Source organism: Tursiops truncatus, chromosome 6, assembly GCF_011762595.2.
Source record: "Tursiops truncatus isolate mTurTru1 chromosome 6, mTurTru1.mat.Y, whole genome shotgun sequence".
Classification (NCBI taxonomy): Eukaryota; Metazoa; Chordata; class Mammalia; order Artiodactyla; family Delphinidae; genus Tursiops; species Tursiops truncatus.
The window spans coordinates 76,967,030-76,986,160 of NC_047039.1; the positions used below are offsets into that span (position 1 = coordinate 76,967,030).

Genomic DNA, 19,131 nt, shown 5'->3' on the forward strand with positions numbered 1-19,131 from the left:
TATTTAAGCAAATATTTTAAGCACTATCATATTTTTAGTACTGGTTCAGGATAAAGTGACATAAATGTGACAAGAATATTGATTTGTAATCCGAAGATGGAGTTTAAATTCTAATTCTGTCATTCATCACTGTGTGACTTAGGACAAGTTATTTAATATCTCTGATTCCTAGTTTCCAATGCTATAGTATATTTGAAAGTATTTAGTGTTGCCAGGCAAAACACAGATAGTCAATAAATTTCCATTTCTTTCCTTCTTAGGAAAGTCCTCTGTAAGTGCAACCATGCTGAAGCTTAGCACATTATCCTACTGCTTACTAAAACTTAATATTGTTATTATTTATCAAATATTTCTCTTGATAAATATTTCATAGGCTTCTGTAGTACTACCTTTAGTAGTGTGGTCTACCTTACCTTTCCTGTGGGATAACTTGTTTAATAGATTTTGGGACTCATTTCTGTTGCTAGATTCTCACAAAGGCAATTTTGTGGCAACCTTCTTTGGGTTTCAAGGACATGACCTTGTCTCACATCTTGAATGTGGTTCCCTACCCTAGTACAAATGTTAATATGTTAAGTGCATATCAAATAAAAATTTTAATTCAGTTCATCATATGTTTATGTATTTAAATTTAAGAATCAAATTGATATAATTGGTAACATTACCCATTTGCTTTGATTTGAGATGCCAAGTGATTGAAAAAAATTTTAATTTAGAAGAGCATTACCTTGCTTATTTGAATTTCTCATTTTTGTATAATTAGGGTGAACTAATTTAATTTGCAGTTATCCTTTTTAATGACTTAAATGATATCAGCTGAGATATTCAAGACCACATGATTAGTGGAGTTATCCTGACTATTACTCAGTCTCATAGAGTTGGAAAGTACAAGTGCAACTTGTGAAGCTTGGAGATGGAAGTTGTAAGCTTGATCTTTTCTTCATTAGCATATATATTTTTTTCTATTTTGTTCCCCTCACCTCACTCTAATCTGCTTTGTGTTTTCCAGAGGAACCACACACTGCATTTGGTGACAGTCCTCCTTTTCTAACTCTGCTCTGATTTTATGTCATTTTCACTCAATGTTCAGCTCACATCTCAGTTCTGCAAAGTATAGGCTTATTATTCATTTTGTGAGTTATGGTAGAAATCCCCAAGACAATGCTCTTTATGGTGAGTTATGGTAGAAATCCCCAAGACAGTGCTCTTTATGGAGACTGAGTTACCTTCAGTAAATACTTTTTTTGATGATGCATTTTAACGAGGCTTTAAAAAATTTTGACACCAGACTTCTGACTAAAGTAGCTGGAATCTATAGTTTTAGAATAGAGTTTTTCAAAATGCAGGTCTTGACCCATTAGTGGATTATAAAATAATTCTTGGGGTTGTGACAATCACTTAAAAACAATGAAACAATGTGGAATAGATAATATTAGAATGCATTATATGTAATAAGGGTAAGGTATCATAAAACTTTTTTATTTTGTGTTTGTATATATATACTGGTTTATGATAAAAATTATTCTATATATTTTTGTGAGTTGCTGTCAAAAGATTTTGAAAGCCACTGCCTTGGATTTACTTTTTAATTTTTTTAAATTTTTATTTTTTTTAATATTTTTTTGTTGTGGACCATTTTTACAGTCTTTATTGAATTTGTTACAGTGTAGCTTCTGTTTTATGTTTTTGTTTTTTTTGGCTGAGAGGCATGTGGGATCTTAGTTCCCAGACCAGGGATTGAACCTGCACCCCCTGCAATGGATTGGGAAGTCTTAACCGCTGGACCACCAGGGAAGTCCCCACTGCCTTGGATTTAAAGCTATCTGAAACAATTTTAAAATATAACAGTTTGTAATGAAGCCCCAACAATGTATGTGAAATATAAAAGTGTAGATAGCATTTAGTTACATAATTTAAAGGGATTTGCAGGACCCAGCATAAGTCGGCATTATCCCAATAAATGGTAGGAACCCAAATCATATGTCCCTGGGAGGGTCTGAGGTAACAAGTTACTCATCTAGTCTGTGACATTGCTATTTATTGCCTTGCTACAGTTGGCTGTTGGAAATATTATGTCTTCCCTAGCCAGACTAGAAGGGCCTAGTTTTCCCAAGCCCTCAGTCTGCCAGAAAGATGGCATCACACTTCTCCCCCATTAGTAGGACCTGTTCCCGGATGGAGAGCTGGAAAACTTTAACCCTTAACTCCCCTTTTTGCTAGAGAACCTCCTTTTTCTTCCCCACTGGGTCTTAGAAAGGTGGAAGGCAGCATTAAAGGTTTTGTTTCATCCATATTATGTGAGTCTGTGTTTTTGTGTGAAGGCCTGCTCATTTAGAGGAGCGTTCCATCCCTGGAATTAGAAAATTAATCCTTAATCAGAGTAACGCAGTGTCACATTTTCAGTCTGCTAATGAGCTGTGGAAGGAGGTGGCACATCTTTCTCCAGTTGATGGGTGCCCCTTTTAGAGGATATATGATATCCTCACTAGTAGGTTCACACACTTCAGAACCAAAAGAATCCTCATGGCAGGAAGGAGTCCCTTGCTTTTCTGGCTCTTGCCCCTTTAAGTTTCCCAACTTCTCACTTCGCAGTATGCTTTCTCTCCCGTTAAAATGTCTACCTATTAAGCTCATTGGTGGAATCTACCATATTGTGTCACTTAATTTTTTCCATCTGCTTATGTTTAAAAAATTTTTTTCAAAGAAAGCCCTGACCTAAATCCTTTACTCTCCTTTTATAATGCTTTTATTTTGAACTTGCTAAAAATCAACCCAACTCCTTCATCACTGCCTCTCCCCGCAACCTCTGTCAACATTTCCCTGTTATTCAGATTTTTTAAAAAAAAATATTTATTTATTTATAAATAAATTTATTTATTTATTTTTTATTGGGTCTCCGTTGCTGCACGCGGGCTTTCTCTAGTTGTGGTGAGTGGGTGCTACTCTTTGTTGTGGTGCACGGGTTTGTCATTGCGATGGCTTCTCTTGTTGCGGAGCACAGGCTCTAGGCACGAGGGTTTCAGGAGTTGTGGCATGAGGGCTCAGTAGTTGTGGCGCACAGGCTCTAGACTGCAGACTCGTTAATTATGGTGCATGGGTTTAGTTGCGCCGTGGCATGTGGGATCTTCCCAGACCAGGGATCAAACCCGTGTCCCCTGCATTGGCAGGCAGAATCTTAACCACTGCACCACCAAGGAAGTCCTGGGACATTTTTTTCCTTTTACTACATGGGACATTTTCAGGACTAGGAGCTTTCTCCTATTCTTCTCAAGGAGCTTTCAGATGAATTAATGAAACAAGGTAGATAAATTTGTTACCATCATTAGAATCTCATTATAAAATATTCTCTATAACTCAAAATGTGGCATAAGGCAGATCCCTATTTAAGAGGAAGAGCCTTATTATAAATTATCTTGAAGACCCTGAGATTGTCCTTAAGAGCAGTGCTGTGGGAGGATATGAGGCACAATCTTGGTCACTACAGTATTTAAGTGGAGAAAGTGAGATGGTCTCCCAAAGAACTGGACTTGATTTTATCCTGAGTCACTCCTTGATTTTAAACTCTTATAATCATAGAATATAAAGAAGGAAGAAACCATGTTCATTGTGTCTCATTTTACAAAGTAGGAAATTGAGACACAGAGGCACGAAGTCATTAAGATCATTCAGTTATTTATTTGGTTACTTGGACTAAGGTGGTTTCAGAAAGGAGTAGAAAAGTGGATATATCAGTATTTGAGAGCTATTGAGGGACCGTAATAATCAGCATTGACTGGTTGGTGGCAGGCTGTGGGGTTGGACACTGAGAGGGAAGATTCAAAGATGGTGCTTGAGCCTTTAGCCTTAATAACCACGCATTCAGGAGACATTCATTCTGAAGGACAGTCTGGGACAGCCAAGGGGAGGGTAGAAGTAGGGCCATCCCTGCAGGGGAAGATGTAGAGGGAGGGTTTTATCTGATATGGGAGAGAGTTGGGCATGTTTAAGTACTGATGGTAAGAGGCCAGTTTTTCTACTGAAGTCCTTTTTCTCTCCTCTGGCTCCTGCCTTCTGTCTAAAGGTCTGTGTAGTTCCTGGAAGTCTCAGAGCAGATCTTTTAGGAGCATCAGAATTATCTCTTGCTAATTCTTTATCAACTCTTACGAAGCAACTTTTGTTATTAACTCATAAGCCCACATTCCCAGCTGACTATTTTCCAGATGCTCACATTCACATTAGATAAAAGCATTTCTCAAATTTGTTAATGGGGGTAAAGAAAACAAAACTAACCTTCTCACATTTCAAATTGGAGGAAAAGTGTACCTGCAGAGAAAGATTGTGAATTCAGACTGGAAATGTTGAGTTTTGAGCGTCTTTGGTAAAATCCAAGGCAGTGTGTTACAATTGAATATATACAGGAGGAAAAACTATGAGACTATTGGGTTATGAAAGTGTAGTACAGAGAGTATTTCCAAGAGGAAGTTATTATCCATAGCTGCAGTTAGGCCAAGTAAGACAAAGATGGAAAGGTGTTCATTAGATTTAACTACAAGGAAGTCATTGGTGACCTTGACAAGTTTCAGTGGAGCAGTGGGGCCAGAGCCAGACTGCAGTGGGCTGGAAATGAGTGGGAGGTGAGGAAGTAGAAAAAGTGAATATAAACAACCATCAAGAAGTCTGGGACAGCCAAGGGGAGGGTAGAAGTAGGGCCGTCCCTGCAGGGGAAGATGTAGAGGGAGGGTTTTATCTGACATGGGAGAGAGTTGGGCATGTTTAAGTACTGATGGTAAGAGGCCAGTTTCTCTACTGAAGTCATTTTTCTCTCCTCTGGCTCCTGCCTTCTGTCTAAAGGTCTGCATAGTTCCTGGAAATCTCAGAGCAGATCTTTTAGGAGCATCAGAATTACCTCTTGCTAATTCTTTATCAACTCTTACCAACCAGCTTTTGTTATTAACTCATAAGCCCACATTCCCTGCTGACTATTTTCCAGATGCTCACATTCACATTAGATAAAAGCATTTCTCAAATTTGTTAATGGGGGTAAAGAAAACAAAACTAACCTTCTCACATTTCATATTGGCCTGTGGATTATTTCAAACTGAGACATTAACATTTTAGACCAATTTTTAAAGACTTGAAGAAATTATTGTTTATGATTAGCATTAATTACACATTTAGTCATTGACTTGTTTTATATTTACTTCACTATTATTTATAGACTTACTAATATATAGCATATGTTTGTCATGGAACACCCAACAATGACCTGAAAGTCTTGTTTTTTAAGTATTTTACAGTTTGAAGATAAATTTTTGGGATTTATGATGATTTTCTACATTTTTGGTAGAATGCTTTCTGCTGTGTCCAAACAGTGTTCTTTATGGTTCAGCTGAAACTTTTTATTGATACCCCACATTCAGATTTCCTTCTATTTCTAAAATAAGTCCTTCTGTGTGATTCTTGGTAGGAAAAATGACCCTACTTCCTGCTGTGGATGTTGAAGAGGCCAGTTACCTTCTCTTAATAACCACTGGCAGCTGAGATGTGGACAGTTGACTTAGAATCAGTCAACAGATTCTCTCATCAAGGGTGTCACATCCTGGGGGAATGGTAGAAAATCTCAGGGACACTGAGACTCACTCCTTTTTTTTTTTTTTGTACATGGATTAGCGTTTCTTTTATTAAAGAACTAAACAAATAGTGCAAGATGTGGGTACAAGGCAGATTTCAATATTTCTAACGAGGGCAGAAAGCCTCGCTCCAGGAACAAAAAGATTGTAATATTTGAGCTTGACCAAGTTCAGCAGAAAATGAAGTGATAAGCTAAAAACTCTCAATTCTGTGCCCTGCTGGCATTAAGTCCGAAACCAGAGGATTTTCTTTGTGTTTACCATGTGACGTTCAATAAAAATACTCCTGTTGACATAAAACTCCAAAGCTCAGGGCACCCCTAGGCCACACAGCGGGCACCTGCCCCAGAGAGCACCACCGGCCTCCACGGGAAAGTGATGCTTTCACTTCTGACCCTTGGCTGGCAGGCATCTCGGAAATGATCCTGAAATGCTCCCTGGGAAGAGGATTTATGCCCTTTCTGGATGAACCACTCCCAGGACCCTTATACACTGGGCTTATTTTTTTTTTTTACATCTTTATTGGAGTATAATTGCTTTACAATACTGTGTTAGTTTCTGCTATACAACAAAGTGAATCAGCTGTATGTATACATATATCCCCATATCTCCTCCCTCCTGAGCCTCCCTCCCACCTTCCCTATCCCATCCCTCTAGGTGGTCACAAAGCACTGAGCTGATCTCCCTGTGCTATGCAGCAGCTTCCCACTAGCCATCCATTTTACATTTGGTAATATATATATGTCAATGCTACTCTCTCACTTCGTCCCATCTTCCCCTCACCCCCCGCCCCCCCCCGCCCCCTGCCATGTCCTCAAGTCCATTCTCTACATCTGTGTCTTTATTTCTGCTCTGCCTCTAGGTTCATCAGTACGGTTTTTTTAGATTCCATATGGTATTTGTTTTCCTCTTTCTGACTTACTTTGCTCTGTATGACAGACTCTAGGTCCATCCACCTCATTACAAATAACTCAATTTTGTTACTTTTTATGGCTGCGTATTATTCCATTGTATATATGTGCCCCACCTTCTTTATCCATTCATCTGTCGATGGGCATTTAGGTTGCTTCCATGAGCTGGCTATTGTAAATAGTGCTGCAATGAACATTGGGGTACATATATCTTTTTGAATTATGGTTTTCTCAGGTTATATGCCCAGTAGGAGACTCACTCTCTTTTTTTTTTGAATTTTATTTTATTTTTTTATACAGCAGGTTCTTATTAGTTATCTGTTTTATACACATCAGTATATATATGTCAATCCCAATCGCCCAGTTCATCACACCACCACACCCACCCCCGCGCCACTTCCCCCTTGGTGTCCATACGGTTGTTCTCTACATCTGTGTCTCAATTTCTGCCCTGCAAACCTGTTCATCTGTACCATTTTTCTGTGTTCCACATATATGCATTAATATACGATATTTGTTTTTCTCTTTCTGACTTACTTCACTCTGTTTGACAGTCTCAAGATCCATCTGCGTCTCAACAAGTGACTCAATTTCGTTCGTTTTTATGGCTGAGTAATATTCCATTGTATATATGTACCACATCTTCTTTAGCCATTCGTCTGTCGATGGACATTTAGGTTGCTTCCATGACCTGGCTATTGTAAATAGTGCTGCAATGAACATTGGGGTGCATGTGTCTTTTTGAATTATGGTTTTCTCAGGGTATATGGCCAGTAGGAGACTCACTCTTGACGATGGCAGCAGTGCTGAGTGCCCAGCGGCAATGGTGTCCTTGGCACTGACCTAACCAGACTGCTCCAGGGAGTTGGTCCAGGCTGTGTCCTCAGCTGCCTGGCCCCTCTGGGTTCCTGTCTCTGCTCTGAACCTGCTTCCTATTGAGTCATTGAACTCTCTGAGACCCTTCCAAGAAATTTCTCTTCTGTTTGAGGTACCTGGAAGCAGTTTCTGTTCTTTGCCATGAAGAAATTTGACTGATTCAGAGGGTCACAATGGAATGATAAAGCAGCCAACAAAAACATTATACGTAGCTAACATTTGTGGACTGCAGGCATTGTGCAAAATGCTTTAAATAAATGATGTCACCAAATCCTCAGAACAACAGGATGAGGCAGGCATATGGGTCTGTTCTTTCAAGAATCATCTCAAGGGCCTCCTTTTGTAAGAAAGCTTTTCTAATCTCCATTCCCTCTTGCAAGTAGACTTGAGTCCTCCTTTGTGTCCATTCTATGTCCTATAAAGAGGAGAGGATGGGTGTATGTGTGTGTGTGTGTATATATATATATATATATATATATATATATACTTATTTTTATATTTGAATATTTATATATATTGTACACACATGTACATACACACATATTCTTATATATAAATATTAAATATATAAAGTATGTATAATATACCTAATATTATATGATATAATATGTAATATATAATACAATATATATATTTTATTTCCTAGCCTTTTATTAAGCTCTTACTATATGTCAGATACAGTGCTTAGCCATTCACTCACATGATCTCATGACATTCCCACCAGAACTTTATGAATTAGATTTATTAGCTATTTTACAAAAGAGGAAGTGAGACTAAGAAAGGTTAGATAACATTTTCAGGATATTACCTATGAACTGCAGAGTTGAGAATTTAACACGTTCCATTTTGTTTTGTTTCAAATTCCAAAGCCTCTGCTCTTAACACTGTACGAACTGCCTTCACTGCCTCATTACACTCGCATGGAATTGCTTCCTTCCTGTTCTGGACTGAGGCAGAGTCTGATTTCACTTGTCTTTTTTCTTTTCCCTTACTTGTCTAGGAGGGAGGGCAGATCTCCATTTCTTACGGCACTTCACCCAGTCCTCTGTCCATGGCAGACATCACGAGTCGATGATTACACTCTGTCCCAGCAAGCTATCTCAAGAATTCCTCTCCCTCTTTTCTACAGGAAGTCACTCCCAGTTAGTTACAGTTGAATCCTATTGCTATTTCTGACTTAGAACAATGCCTCTCACATAAATGTGCTTAGCAAACTGTTGTTAGAGTGTTGCTATTTTCTTCATTTTACAGATGAAGAAATGATAATTAGAGAATTAAATAATAAGCCATTCACCTGGGGATATTAGTGTCTACCTCATTGGGTTTTTTTGTGAGGATTAACTGAATGAATGCACATAAAACTCTTCAAATAGTGTCTTGGCACAAGGTAACTTGGTTATTAGTACTGCTACTCAAAAGCACACATGTGGTATCCATAGAGATAGGAAGGCAATTGGTGGTTGCCAGGGGTTGGAGGGAGGGACGGATGAGGTGTGACTACTTAATGGGTATGAGGTTTCCTTTTGGGGTGACGAAAATGTTTGCAACTAAATAGAGGTGGTGGTCGCACAACATTGTGACTCTACTAAATGTCACTGAATTGTACACTTCCAAATGGTTAATTTTGTGTTGTATGAATTTTCCCTCAAAAAAAAAAAAATTCTCAGAGGTTATAGTGGATGGGGCAGGACCAGGGAGATCTGAGAGTGAGGGCTGCCTTTAGTTTTGCTCCCTGGGCCCCTTGCTCACCTCAGCTTAGTCCAAGCCCTGGTAATGTAGTCAGAATTTGGACCTAAGCCTTTTAGTTCTCTAAATAAAGGATCCTTTCCGCTTTAATATGTTGCTTTAGAAATCAGGGAAAGTCTGTCCTCACTGGTGGATAGTTGTGATTTGTGTGCTGATAATTTCAGCTGGAGGGGGAGTTGTCCTCACCTCAGGCAGGAAAACAAGTGAATTTTTAAAGCCCTTTATAGTTTACGAAGCAGTTTTAGAGAACAATGGGTTGCAAATAATAGGAACTTACTGTACGTGAGTAACCCATCTAATGAGCATAGTCAACATGACTCAAAGAGACAGGTGGGCAGGAAGGGAATTCTTGAAAGTTTATAGTCAGAAACTTCTCTTCCTGAACTTGGGGTCTGTCTTGCTGACTGCAAAGGAAACGCAAAGACTTCAGAATGGTGTCTGTTAAAAGCAAAGTGACATCATTCTCCTCCCTGGTCTGTAAGCAGCTCCACTGAGTTTGCTGCGGCATTAATGGGGCTGGTGACAGCCGCTTAGTCTAGGCTAAATAGACCTTAGGGTACAGTCATGAATTTGCCATAAGCGTGAAGTGACTGGGAGAGTCCTTGTGAAAACAGAATCTCAGATCTTCCACAGCTAATCTCTTGGCAGTTTGCTTTATTTATAACTGTGTAAGTGTGTTGCAGCACAACCCATTTTGTAAACACAGTGCAAGCAGTAAGATATTAATGAACCGCCACCTCTCATTTTAAGGCAACTTGACATGTAGAACATAGCTAAGAACTAAGTAGCAAAAGGTGGTTTTAATTTATTACATGTTGTTCTTGTCTTTGTGTTAGATGGATTTTGAGGTGGCCTTGACCAGATTTCTGGTCAAAGGGGAAGCCAGTGTCCATGTCCACCATCTGTCTCCTTGTAGCCCTGGCCCTAACGTACCAGTAGAGCAGAGGGGAGTGCACAGCGGTTATTTCTGTTGCTTACAAAACCTTAAAAAGATCTCGAAAACCTTTTCAGGTTTTTTTTTTTCTTTCTTTAGGCATAAACCTTCTCCCTCTGCCACTGGAGATACAGAGATAAATGGCATGGTTTCTGCCTCCAAGATCTATCAGTCTAATGGGAAGATGGTCACCGAAAGAGCTAATTGTGATGTGGGTAATAAAGACCATTCTAAGAGGACTAAGTACCAGGTGAGCAGAGGAGAGGGGATATTCAACTCTATTGATCATATTGGGCTTGGGGGTGTGGAATAGGGCAAGATTAGTGGGGGGTTGAGAGAAGAGATAACATTTAAACTGGACCTTGAAGGATTTCCTTGGACGGTGGAGTGGTGGAAGGGTGTGTGTGTGTGTGTGTGTGTGTGTGTGTGTGTGTGTGTGTGTGTGTGTGTGTGTGTGTGTGATGGGGACAGAGAGGAAGCTTTTGCAGAGCAATGACAGAACACAGAACTCTGCACGTAGTTGAGTTCAGAAAGAGAAAGACTGGGTGTTGTATGGCTGGAATGTGGGAACCAACTGAAGGGATAGGTTGGGGAAAGAATGAGTTGAACAAATCTTGCGTCCTTATTTCATCAGTGAGAAAAAACAAAGATGTGGAAAAATTAGGTGCCCCGCTCCAAGTTCACAAAGATAAGAATGCAGAGAGTAATGGAAAAATGATGCAAAGGGAAAAAGTGATCTTTTGAGATGCTAAGAATGACAAAGTTTTCTGTATTCCTAGGAATACAGGTGATTTTATCGTGATTTTAGACTGCCTAGGTGTCAGAAAATATAGCATTGAGGGCCTGTCTGAGCAAAGATGTTGAAAGAGATGGTGCTTTAATAGTCTGTGCTGCCAGGTCAGCGTGGGCGAAGTGGGCCTTGGGCTTGTGTCATTTGTGATCTTACATAGGGTCACTGTTTCTTTGGTTTCCATTTTCAGCATTTTTATTTCCAGATTTGTTTTGGTGATTAACTTTTATCACATGTTGAGGTGAATTTTGGGTGAATAACATTTGTGTTTAAATACATTTTGTATACTCTTTAGGCCAATTTCATTGGCCTGTGGTTAATTTTTTCTCCTTGAGGAATGTAATTCTGTTTTTGCCAAGAGACTCAATGGGGAAATTCTACTTTATCACCAGTTTTAAGTACTTTGAGTATTCTGTATCAATTACAATGATATTTGTTAGAATTTAGAAAATGAAATACATGTGCTGAATATTCGCTATTTGCCAGTCCCACTGAGCTGTTCACTGGTCTACATCCTGCTCTGTGCCCAGCACCGGCCGGGCTTCCTTGCCTGCTGCTATCCAAGGCATCAGCACATCAGAGAGAAGCTCAGCTCCATCCCTCTTTGGGCTTGGGTGACCACTCCCTCCCCTTCTTTCTGCAGGCCTGGGGATGCTAAGGCTCCCTCTGGTGTTTCTCCATCCTTCCTCCATTTGCTGACCTTAGCCTCCCACTGCCCCAGATCTTTGTAAACTCCTCAATTGCTCTGTATGAAAATTCCACATTTCCTGGAGGACCCCACTGATGCATTATTTAGGTATGCTCAGAGAAGGTATATTGAAGATGCATATATGATAATTTGCATTCATATAGTAAGTTTATTACATAAACTGAATTTAGTGGGGGTACAGTTGGGAAACAACGTTTTTCTTTATGTTAAAATGTAAGGCAAAACATTTTTTAAAAATTCCTACAACTAACAACATGCTTTAGGACTTTTGCTTCCTCACCTCTTGAAAACAGCTCAGGCAGAATCATGTTTGGCTATTATTGAAGAGTTATATTTTCAAGTATTAGAGAACCTAGTTGAATCTAAAAAAAAAAACCCCGCACAATGACTCTCCATCCTGCATACAGTTTAAAAGTTTCACCCGAGTTCTTTGCTCTCTCCTCAGCTTAATTCTGACTCAAAGCTTGGGGTTTGGCAGTGGGAAAGATGGGCATTATCTGTACTTTCACTCTTTCCTTTCCTCCCCTGTCCCACCAAACTCCAGTATTACGGATTTTTTTTTTTTTTTTCTGGCCGTGCCACATGGCTTGCGGGATCTTAGCTCCCCGACCAGGGATCCAACCTGGGCCTTGGCACTGAAAGCACTGAGTCCTCACCACTGGACTGCCAGGGAATTCCCCTGGAATTTTTAAAATATCCAGCTTCAAGTAAGTAAGATACCAGCCTCCCTTATCTGACAAGCTCTGGCTTTTCTGAGAGATTCACTTGAAAGCTTCTTCAGTTGGCTCCAGGCTGGGTGAAAACATCCCTTTCTCATATCTACATATAAGTTCACCTTTGAAGAACTTTCTTTCTGATGAAGCTCTAGTTTTCTCTTTCATTATGCTGCTGGGGAGGTGAGCAATGGATGAGTTTGGCCTCTTTTAATAATTTCTGAGAAGACGTGTCCCTAGATGATAGATGATGATCTGTTTCGATAGCTTTGAGGCTTTAGCTAAAATTTCCTGGTTAGACATCAAGAAATGTCTAATCTCACATCCTGTTATGTTTGCATATTTTAAAAGGCATGTTAAGAAAAGAAAAAGATGATGGCCATTCTGACTGGTGTGAGGTGATACCTCATTGTAGTTTTGATTTGCATTTCTCTAATGATTAGTGATATTGAGCATTCTTTCATGTGTTTGTTGGCTATCCGTATATCTTCTTTTGAGAAATGTCTATTTAGGCCATCATCAAAAACTCTACAAACAATAAATGCTGAAGAGGGTGTGGAGAAAAGGGAACCCTCTTGCACTGTTGGTGGGAATGTAGATTGCTACAGCCACTATGGAGAACAGTATGGAGGTTCCTTAAAAAGCTAAAGATAGAGCTACCATATGACCCAGCAATCCCACTACTGGGCATATACCCTGAGAAAACCATAATTCAAAAAGAGTCATGTACCACAATGTTCATTGCAGCTCTATTTACAGTAGCCAGGACATGGAAGCAACCTAAGTGTCCATCAAGAGATGAATGGGTAAAGAAGATGTGGCACATATATGCAATGGAATATTACTCAGCCATAAAAAGAAATGAAATTGAGTTATTTGTAGTGAGGTGGTTGGACCTAGAGTCTGTCATACAGAGTGAAGTAAGTCAGAAAGAGAAAACAAATACCATATGCTAACACATATATATGGAATCTAAGAAAAAAAAATGGTCATGAAGAACCTAGGGGCAAGATGGGAATAAAGATGCAGAACTAGTAGAGAATGGACTTGAGGATATGGGGAGGGGGAAGGGTAAGCTGTGACAAAGTGAGAGAGTGGCATGGACGTATATACACTACCAAATGTAAAATAGATAGCTAGTGGGAAGCAGCCACATAGCCCAGGGAGATCAGCTCGGTGCTTTGTGACCACCTAGAGGGGTGGGATAGGGAGGGTGGGAGGGAGTTGCGAGAGGGAGGAGATATGGGGATATATGTATATGTATAGCTGATTCACTTTGTTATACAGCAGAAACTAACACACCATTGTAAAGCAATTATACTCCAATAAAGATGTTAAAAATAAATAAATAAAAGAAAACGATAAAATAGAAAAGAAAAAGAGGAATATAGATGGAAGAAAGTGAGGAAAAAAATTCATGAGAAAATAGAGGGAGACAAAAATAAGGGAAAGTGGAGAGAGAAAAAGCAACAAAGAAGAGCTCTCATCTTGATGTCCTGAAATTCCTGCTGATGTCTTGCCTTGTATTAGTTGACTCTCAGTGTAACATTGCCCTTGGATGCTAAAGTGTGATATTTTATTTGGAAAGTGTTCAGTGTAGTGAAATAAGTGATAATTTCAAAAAGAAAAAACCAGACATTTAGGAACACTGTGCTAAATTGCTAAAATTTCGTTTTTAATTTTAGCAGACATTGAATTTGTTCCTTTACCATCCATTTCAGCTTCCTTGAGTGACAACCATGGACTTTAGGAGGGATGAACCTTATCTTCAGATCCAGAGGAGGGTCCTGCTTGATCTAAGCCTCTCAGAATAATCCCAGTTCTTTGTCACAGTGATTGATACAGGTTTAAGCCAGTCAGAGCATAGCAGTTCCCATCCTACAGACACTATGTTGGAGTAGTCCAGTAAGAGTGAAGCCTGGGACTTTTGTATGATGATGTTACCAAAAACTGGCTTTGGCCTTCGTTCTACCCTTGGATGTGACTGCAGAACCACCATAAGTGCTGCTGGCAGTCATTTTATGAGGCCAGCCCAAGAACAAAGCCAACATTTGAAGGCAGACAGAACTGAGGTAACTGCAGAAAAATTGAGCCAGAGCCTATAGACCAAACCATGCCTGGGACCAACCCATGGAAAGTCCTATGGACTTTTCAGTTACAGGAGCTAGTAAATTCCCTGAATTTTTAAAGCCAGTTGAATAGCTTTTCTATTATTTGCCACAGAAATAATCTCAGTTGATAACACTTTTGTTGCATTTGAGTAATTGAAACTGAATTAAAACAACCAGTCCTCAGTCCTCACTAAAAGACAATATACATTTATAGTTTCTGAATATCAAATGCATTTATAGTTTGTTACATATGCAATGCAAAGGATCGAAACTAAAATCCCAAAAGCCGGACCTCATTGCTTCATTCACACAGAATAAGGGCTATGGAATTTCAAGGAACACAAACTTTAATATTAAAGTTACTTGAAGATAAAGGAAAAATTATAGATGAGCCAGAGCTGAAATGCTTTGAAAGAATGCAGCTATTTTGACATAAACTTCTGCCAAGCTAGGCAGAATAGAAATGAAGAAAAACTGATATGAGTTTAAAGTCTACTGTTTGCCAGTTACTTTCATAAACATTATCACACTGAATTTTTACAATAATCCTTTGAGATTGCTATTATTCCCTCCCCCACCTCCATCCCCATGTTACATTTGTGGAAACAGGCTCGGAAAGGAATAGCAATTTGTTCAAGATAATATAGTTATTTAGTATCAGAGGCAGGATTTGAGTCCAGATTATGTTCTTTCTACAAACTCGCTGTTTCTTTATAACAGCGGTCCCTAACCTTTTTGGCACCAGGGACTGGTTTCATGGAAGGCAATTTTTCCATGGACCCCGGGGTGGGGGATGGTTTCAGGATGATTCAAGCACATTACATTTATTGTGCACTTTATTTCTAATTATTATTACATTGTAATATATAATGAAGTAATTATACAACTCACCATAATGCAGAATCAGTGGGATCCCTGAGCCTGTCTTCAGTTGCCACTCACTGATAGGGTTTTGATATGAGTCTGCAAGCAATTGATTTATCATGGTCTCTGTGCAGTCAAACCTCTCTGCTAATGATAATCTGTATTTGCAGCCACTCCCCAGTGTTAGCATCACTGCCTCAGCTCCACCTCAGATCCTCAGGCATTAGATTCTCATAAGGAGCGGGCAACCTAGATCCCTCACATGTGCAGTTCACAGCAGGGTTTGAGCTCCTATGAGAACCTAATGCCGCCGCTGATCCGACAGGAGGCGGAGCTCAGGCGGTAATGTGAGCGATGGGGAGCGGCTGTAAATACAGATGAAGCTTTGCTCACTTGCCTGCCTCTCTCCTCCTGCTGTGTGGCCTGGTTCCTAACAGGCCACGGACCGGTACTGGTCCATGGCCTGGGGGTTGGGGCTTTATAAGATGTAGCTGGAAACTACAGGGGTCTGTAATGCCAGCCAGGGTTGGAGCAACTTAGAATGCATTTAGTAGTTGCTTTGTGTGCCGGAGGTCTTTTAGATTGCAGACCCTGAGCTTTAGCTTTTTTGGTAGTATTTAATTTACAAACAAGTCTGGCCCTCTGCCTTGGGAATAGCAAACACTCAGGAAGAATTGGATTCAGTAGTGTTTGCTTCCATATAACCTAACCAAACACAGGATGCCTTATTCTGATGCACTGCTTCCTTCTCGTTTTCCTAAAAAGATTCATGAACCCTCTGCCAATATGATAAGTGTTGGGGGAAATGAGTTTCTGAATTGTCATTCTAGGAATTGCCTTTTGCAGCTGAAACTTCACCACTTAGTCAAGCCTTCCCCTGCCATCTGCTCAGCTCCAAAACTGCTGCAAAGGTTGAGAGGATCTGCTTAAATTACAAAGAATCATATCTATGATAGAAATTCCATGCCATGAAATCTTCTCTTATTTTCCCAGCTTGTCTGACACTGGCTCCAGAGGACCACACTTTTAGGATCACCAGGGTATCAGGTCTTCAAAGGCAGCCTTTCTTTCTTTCTTTTTTTTTTTTTTTGCTGTACGTGGGCCTCTCACTGTTGTGGCCTCTCCCATTGCGGAGCACAGGCTCTGGACGTGCAGGCTCAGCAGCCATGGCTCACGGGCCCAGCCGCTCCGTGGCATGTGGGATCCTCCCGGACCAGGGCACGAACCTGTGTCCCCTGCATCGGCAGGCAGACTCTCAACCACTGCGCCACCAGGGAAGCCCCAAAGGCAGCCTTTCATCAACAAATCATCATTTCCAAATATTCATTGGAACTAACCTCATAATCCAAACTTGCAAACTCATCTTGTCCCCAGCTCTGGGCCAGTCAGGTCTGAGAGAATTTAAGGAAATCTCCATCAGTTTTGATGGCTTAATATCATCTTAGTCTGTTGGTATTCGTGGAAGTGACTAACCAGGCACACAGCAGGCATTGTCCTTCAGGTCTAATTGTCAGACTCTTCCCCAGTTTTTGTGAGAGAACCTGTCTTACGCCATTGTTCTAGAGCCTACATGCCTATCTTTTCTCCCTGTGCTCAAGCTGTCAGTTTAGCAAGGGCTGGAGTTCTTTTGTTATCAGTTCAGCCCTTGTAAAGGCCTGTGTAGGTCTTTGATGCTTGCTTCCGTGTCTCTCCAACATTTATTCCTTCATTTGCCCACTCATTCATTCATTCAATATGTTCATTTATTAGACAGTTTTCGCCAGTTTGTTCATGCTGGTCATGGCAATTCAAAATGTCTCAGGTCATGCTCCCTAGAAGCAGAGATTGATGTGGGTATTCTTAGCAAGCCATTTAATCCTGAGGGAATGCTGTATATGTGGTGGGGAAACAGAATAGGGCAGGGGAAGAAGCTAAGCTACGATGTGATTTCACAGGACACTCTGGGGAGTGAATGGTGCCATACAAGTTATTCTCCCCATCGGCAAAGGGGCTGGGCTGTTACAACCCTGCTATCGGTCACTGGTTAGCTATGGACCACCCTTGGAGGTGGGTTTGAGTAGAGGCTAATGTGAGCTCGCAAGCACCGCCAGACAGTTCTGTCAGGCAAGGACAGTTTCTCTGGGAGGCTTGGAGTGTGAGCCATGCACTCATGACATCTGAGGCACGATAATGACAAAGTGGATCTAGGTGGAGCACCAATAGTATCTGCATCACAGTGATACCTGATATTGAGTCTCTGAGTGACTCCATAGGAATGGGTCATTGTAAAACAACGTGGAGTTGGAGTGATAGAGCTATGCACATAAGGAGCACATACACCAAGCTAGGTGTGAGTATGTGGGGGAATGCAATAGGGGTGAGATGGAGGAGAAAATGTTCTCAAGGAAAGTTTCCCCAAGACAAATGATTCATAAATTGAGGCCTGAAGGGTAAGATGGATGATGGAAGAGGGAGGAAATTTCCACCAGAGAGCATGAGCATTGGTAAATGGGGCTGCATTATGACTTTTGTGTGCCTTAAGCACTTTAGCCTCTCCTGAGCCCCCTCCTCCATAAAAAATATTAAAAATTATATGTTATGACTATACTGATATAAATATCAATGTAATCCAGGTTGGATTATATTTATTTTTTCTTCAGATTTTAAAAGAGATTGAAACATTTCCATAGTCCCCTAAAGGTACCTTGACCCTGTGCCTCTTATGCCTGAATGGACACGTGGGCCCTGTCAGTGAAGGTAGGAACATGTGGGAAGGCAATCCTGAATAGATCAGTGCTGCTGGATGCTAAGTGTGCCGCTGTTTCTGTCTCCTGGCCTTTGCTCCCATCTGCTGCCTGCCTGCATTTCAACTAACCCTTATCACCGCCTTCCCCTAAGACCATGCTTTCCTGAGACTGGACTGGGTTGGATAGTGTCTCCCCCAAATTCATATCCACTGGGAACCTTAGAATGTCATTATTTAGAAATAGGATCTTTTCAGATGTAATTAGTCAAATTCACATGAACATCTTAGAATAGATTGAGCCTATAATCCAAGGACTGGTGTTCTTATAAGAAGAGATGACACAGAGAGAGGAAGGCCATGTGATGTTTGAGGCAGAGATTAGAGCAATGCAGCTACAAGACAAGGAATACCAAGAATCGCCTGCAGTTATCAGAAGCTAGGAGAGAGGCATGGAACAGATTCTCCCCTAGAGCCCTTAGAGGGAGCCTGGCCCTGCTGACACCTTGCTGTTGAATTTCTGGTCTCCAGACTGCAAAAGAATAAATTTATGTTGTTTTAGCCACCCAACTGTGTTATGGTGGAACTTAGTTACGGTAATCCTAGGAATCTGGTATAGACGGTCTTTGCAGAACGTCTCACCTGAATCTCAGGTGTTCCTGGTTATGAGTGGGCACAGTCGGGCCCTGATTTGTCACCTCTTTTCCCCATTACTTTCTGAAGTAGCTGTCCACTTTCCAGCACTGATAGTTAGTCCCTGAGTACTGAAGAGCAAGGAGATGAGTGGACAGACCAGAGAAGTTGCTAAGGTAGCTTTTGTTTCACGGGGCAGTTTCCTTCATTTACTCATTGTATCACACTTACTTTCAGTAGTGCTGGGTGCTAGAAGAAAATGGAGCATTGTTTTCAAAGTTTCAAAGAAAAATGTTCGCTTTGGGGGGCAGGAGGAGGAGAGGAAGCTAGGTACAGTAAATGTACTGTTTAATATTTTTCTTTTATCCCTAATTCCAAAAAGCCTGTCCAAAAAAACCAGGCTTTTCCAGTTTCCTAGCCATTTAACAAAAAACTTAATGTGTAACTAATGTGTAAAAAACTTGCTGCATGTGTAATACATGTAAATGTGAAGATAACATGCTGCAACATCTC

General features: G+C 40.6%; 1 protein-coding gene across 1 annotated transcript in view; it reads left to right on the top strand.

Moving 5' to 3' along the window:
- LOC101315521 (spermatogenesis-associated protein 31D4) overlaps positions 1-19,131 on the top strand; it is a 207,807-nt gene that overhangs the window by 160,983 nt on the left and 27,693 nt on the right. Inside the window, exon 5 of the mRNA XM_033858207.2 lies at positions 10,176-10,326. Coding sequence (XP_033714098.1) covers positions 10,217-10,326 — 110 coding nt within the window. The 5' untranslated portion in view covers positions 10,176-10,216. The remainder of the gene's footprint in view (positions 1-10,175; positions 10,327-19,131) is intronic.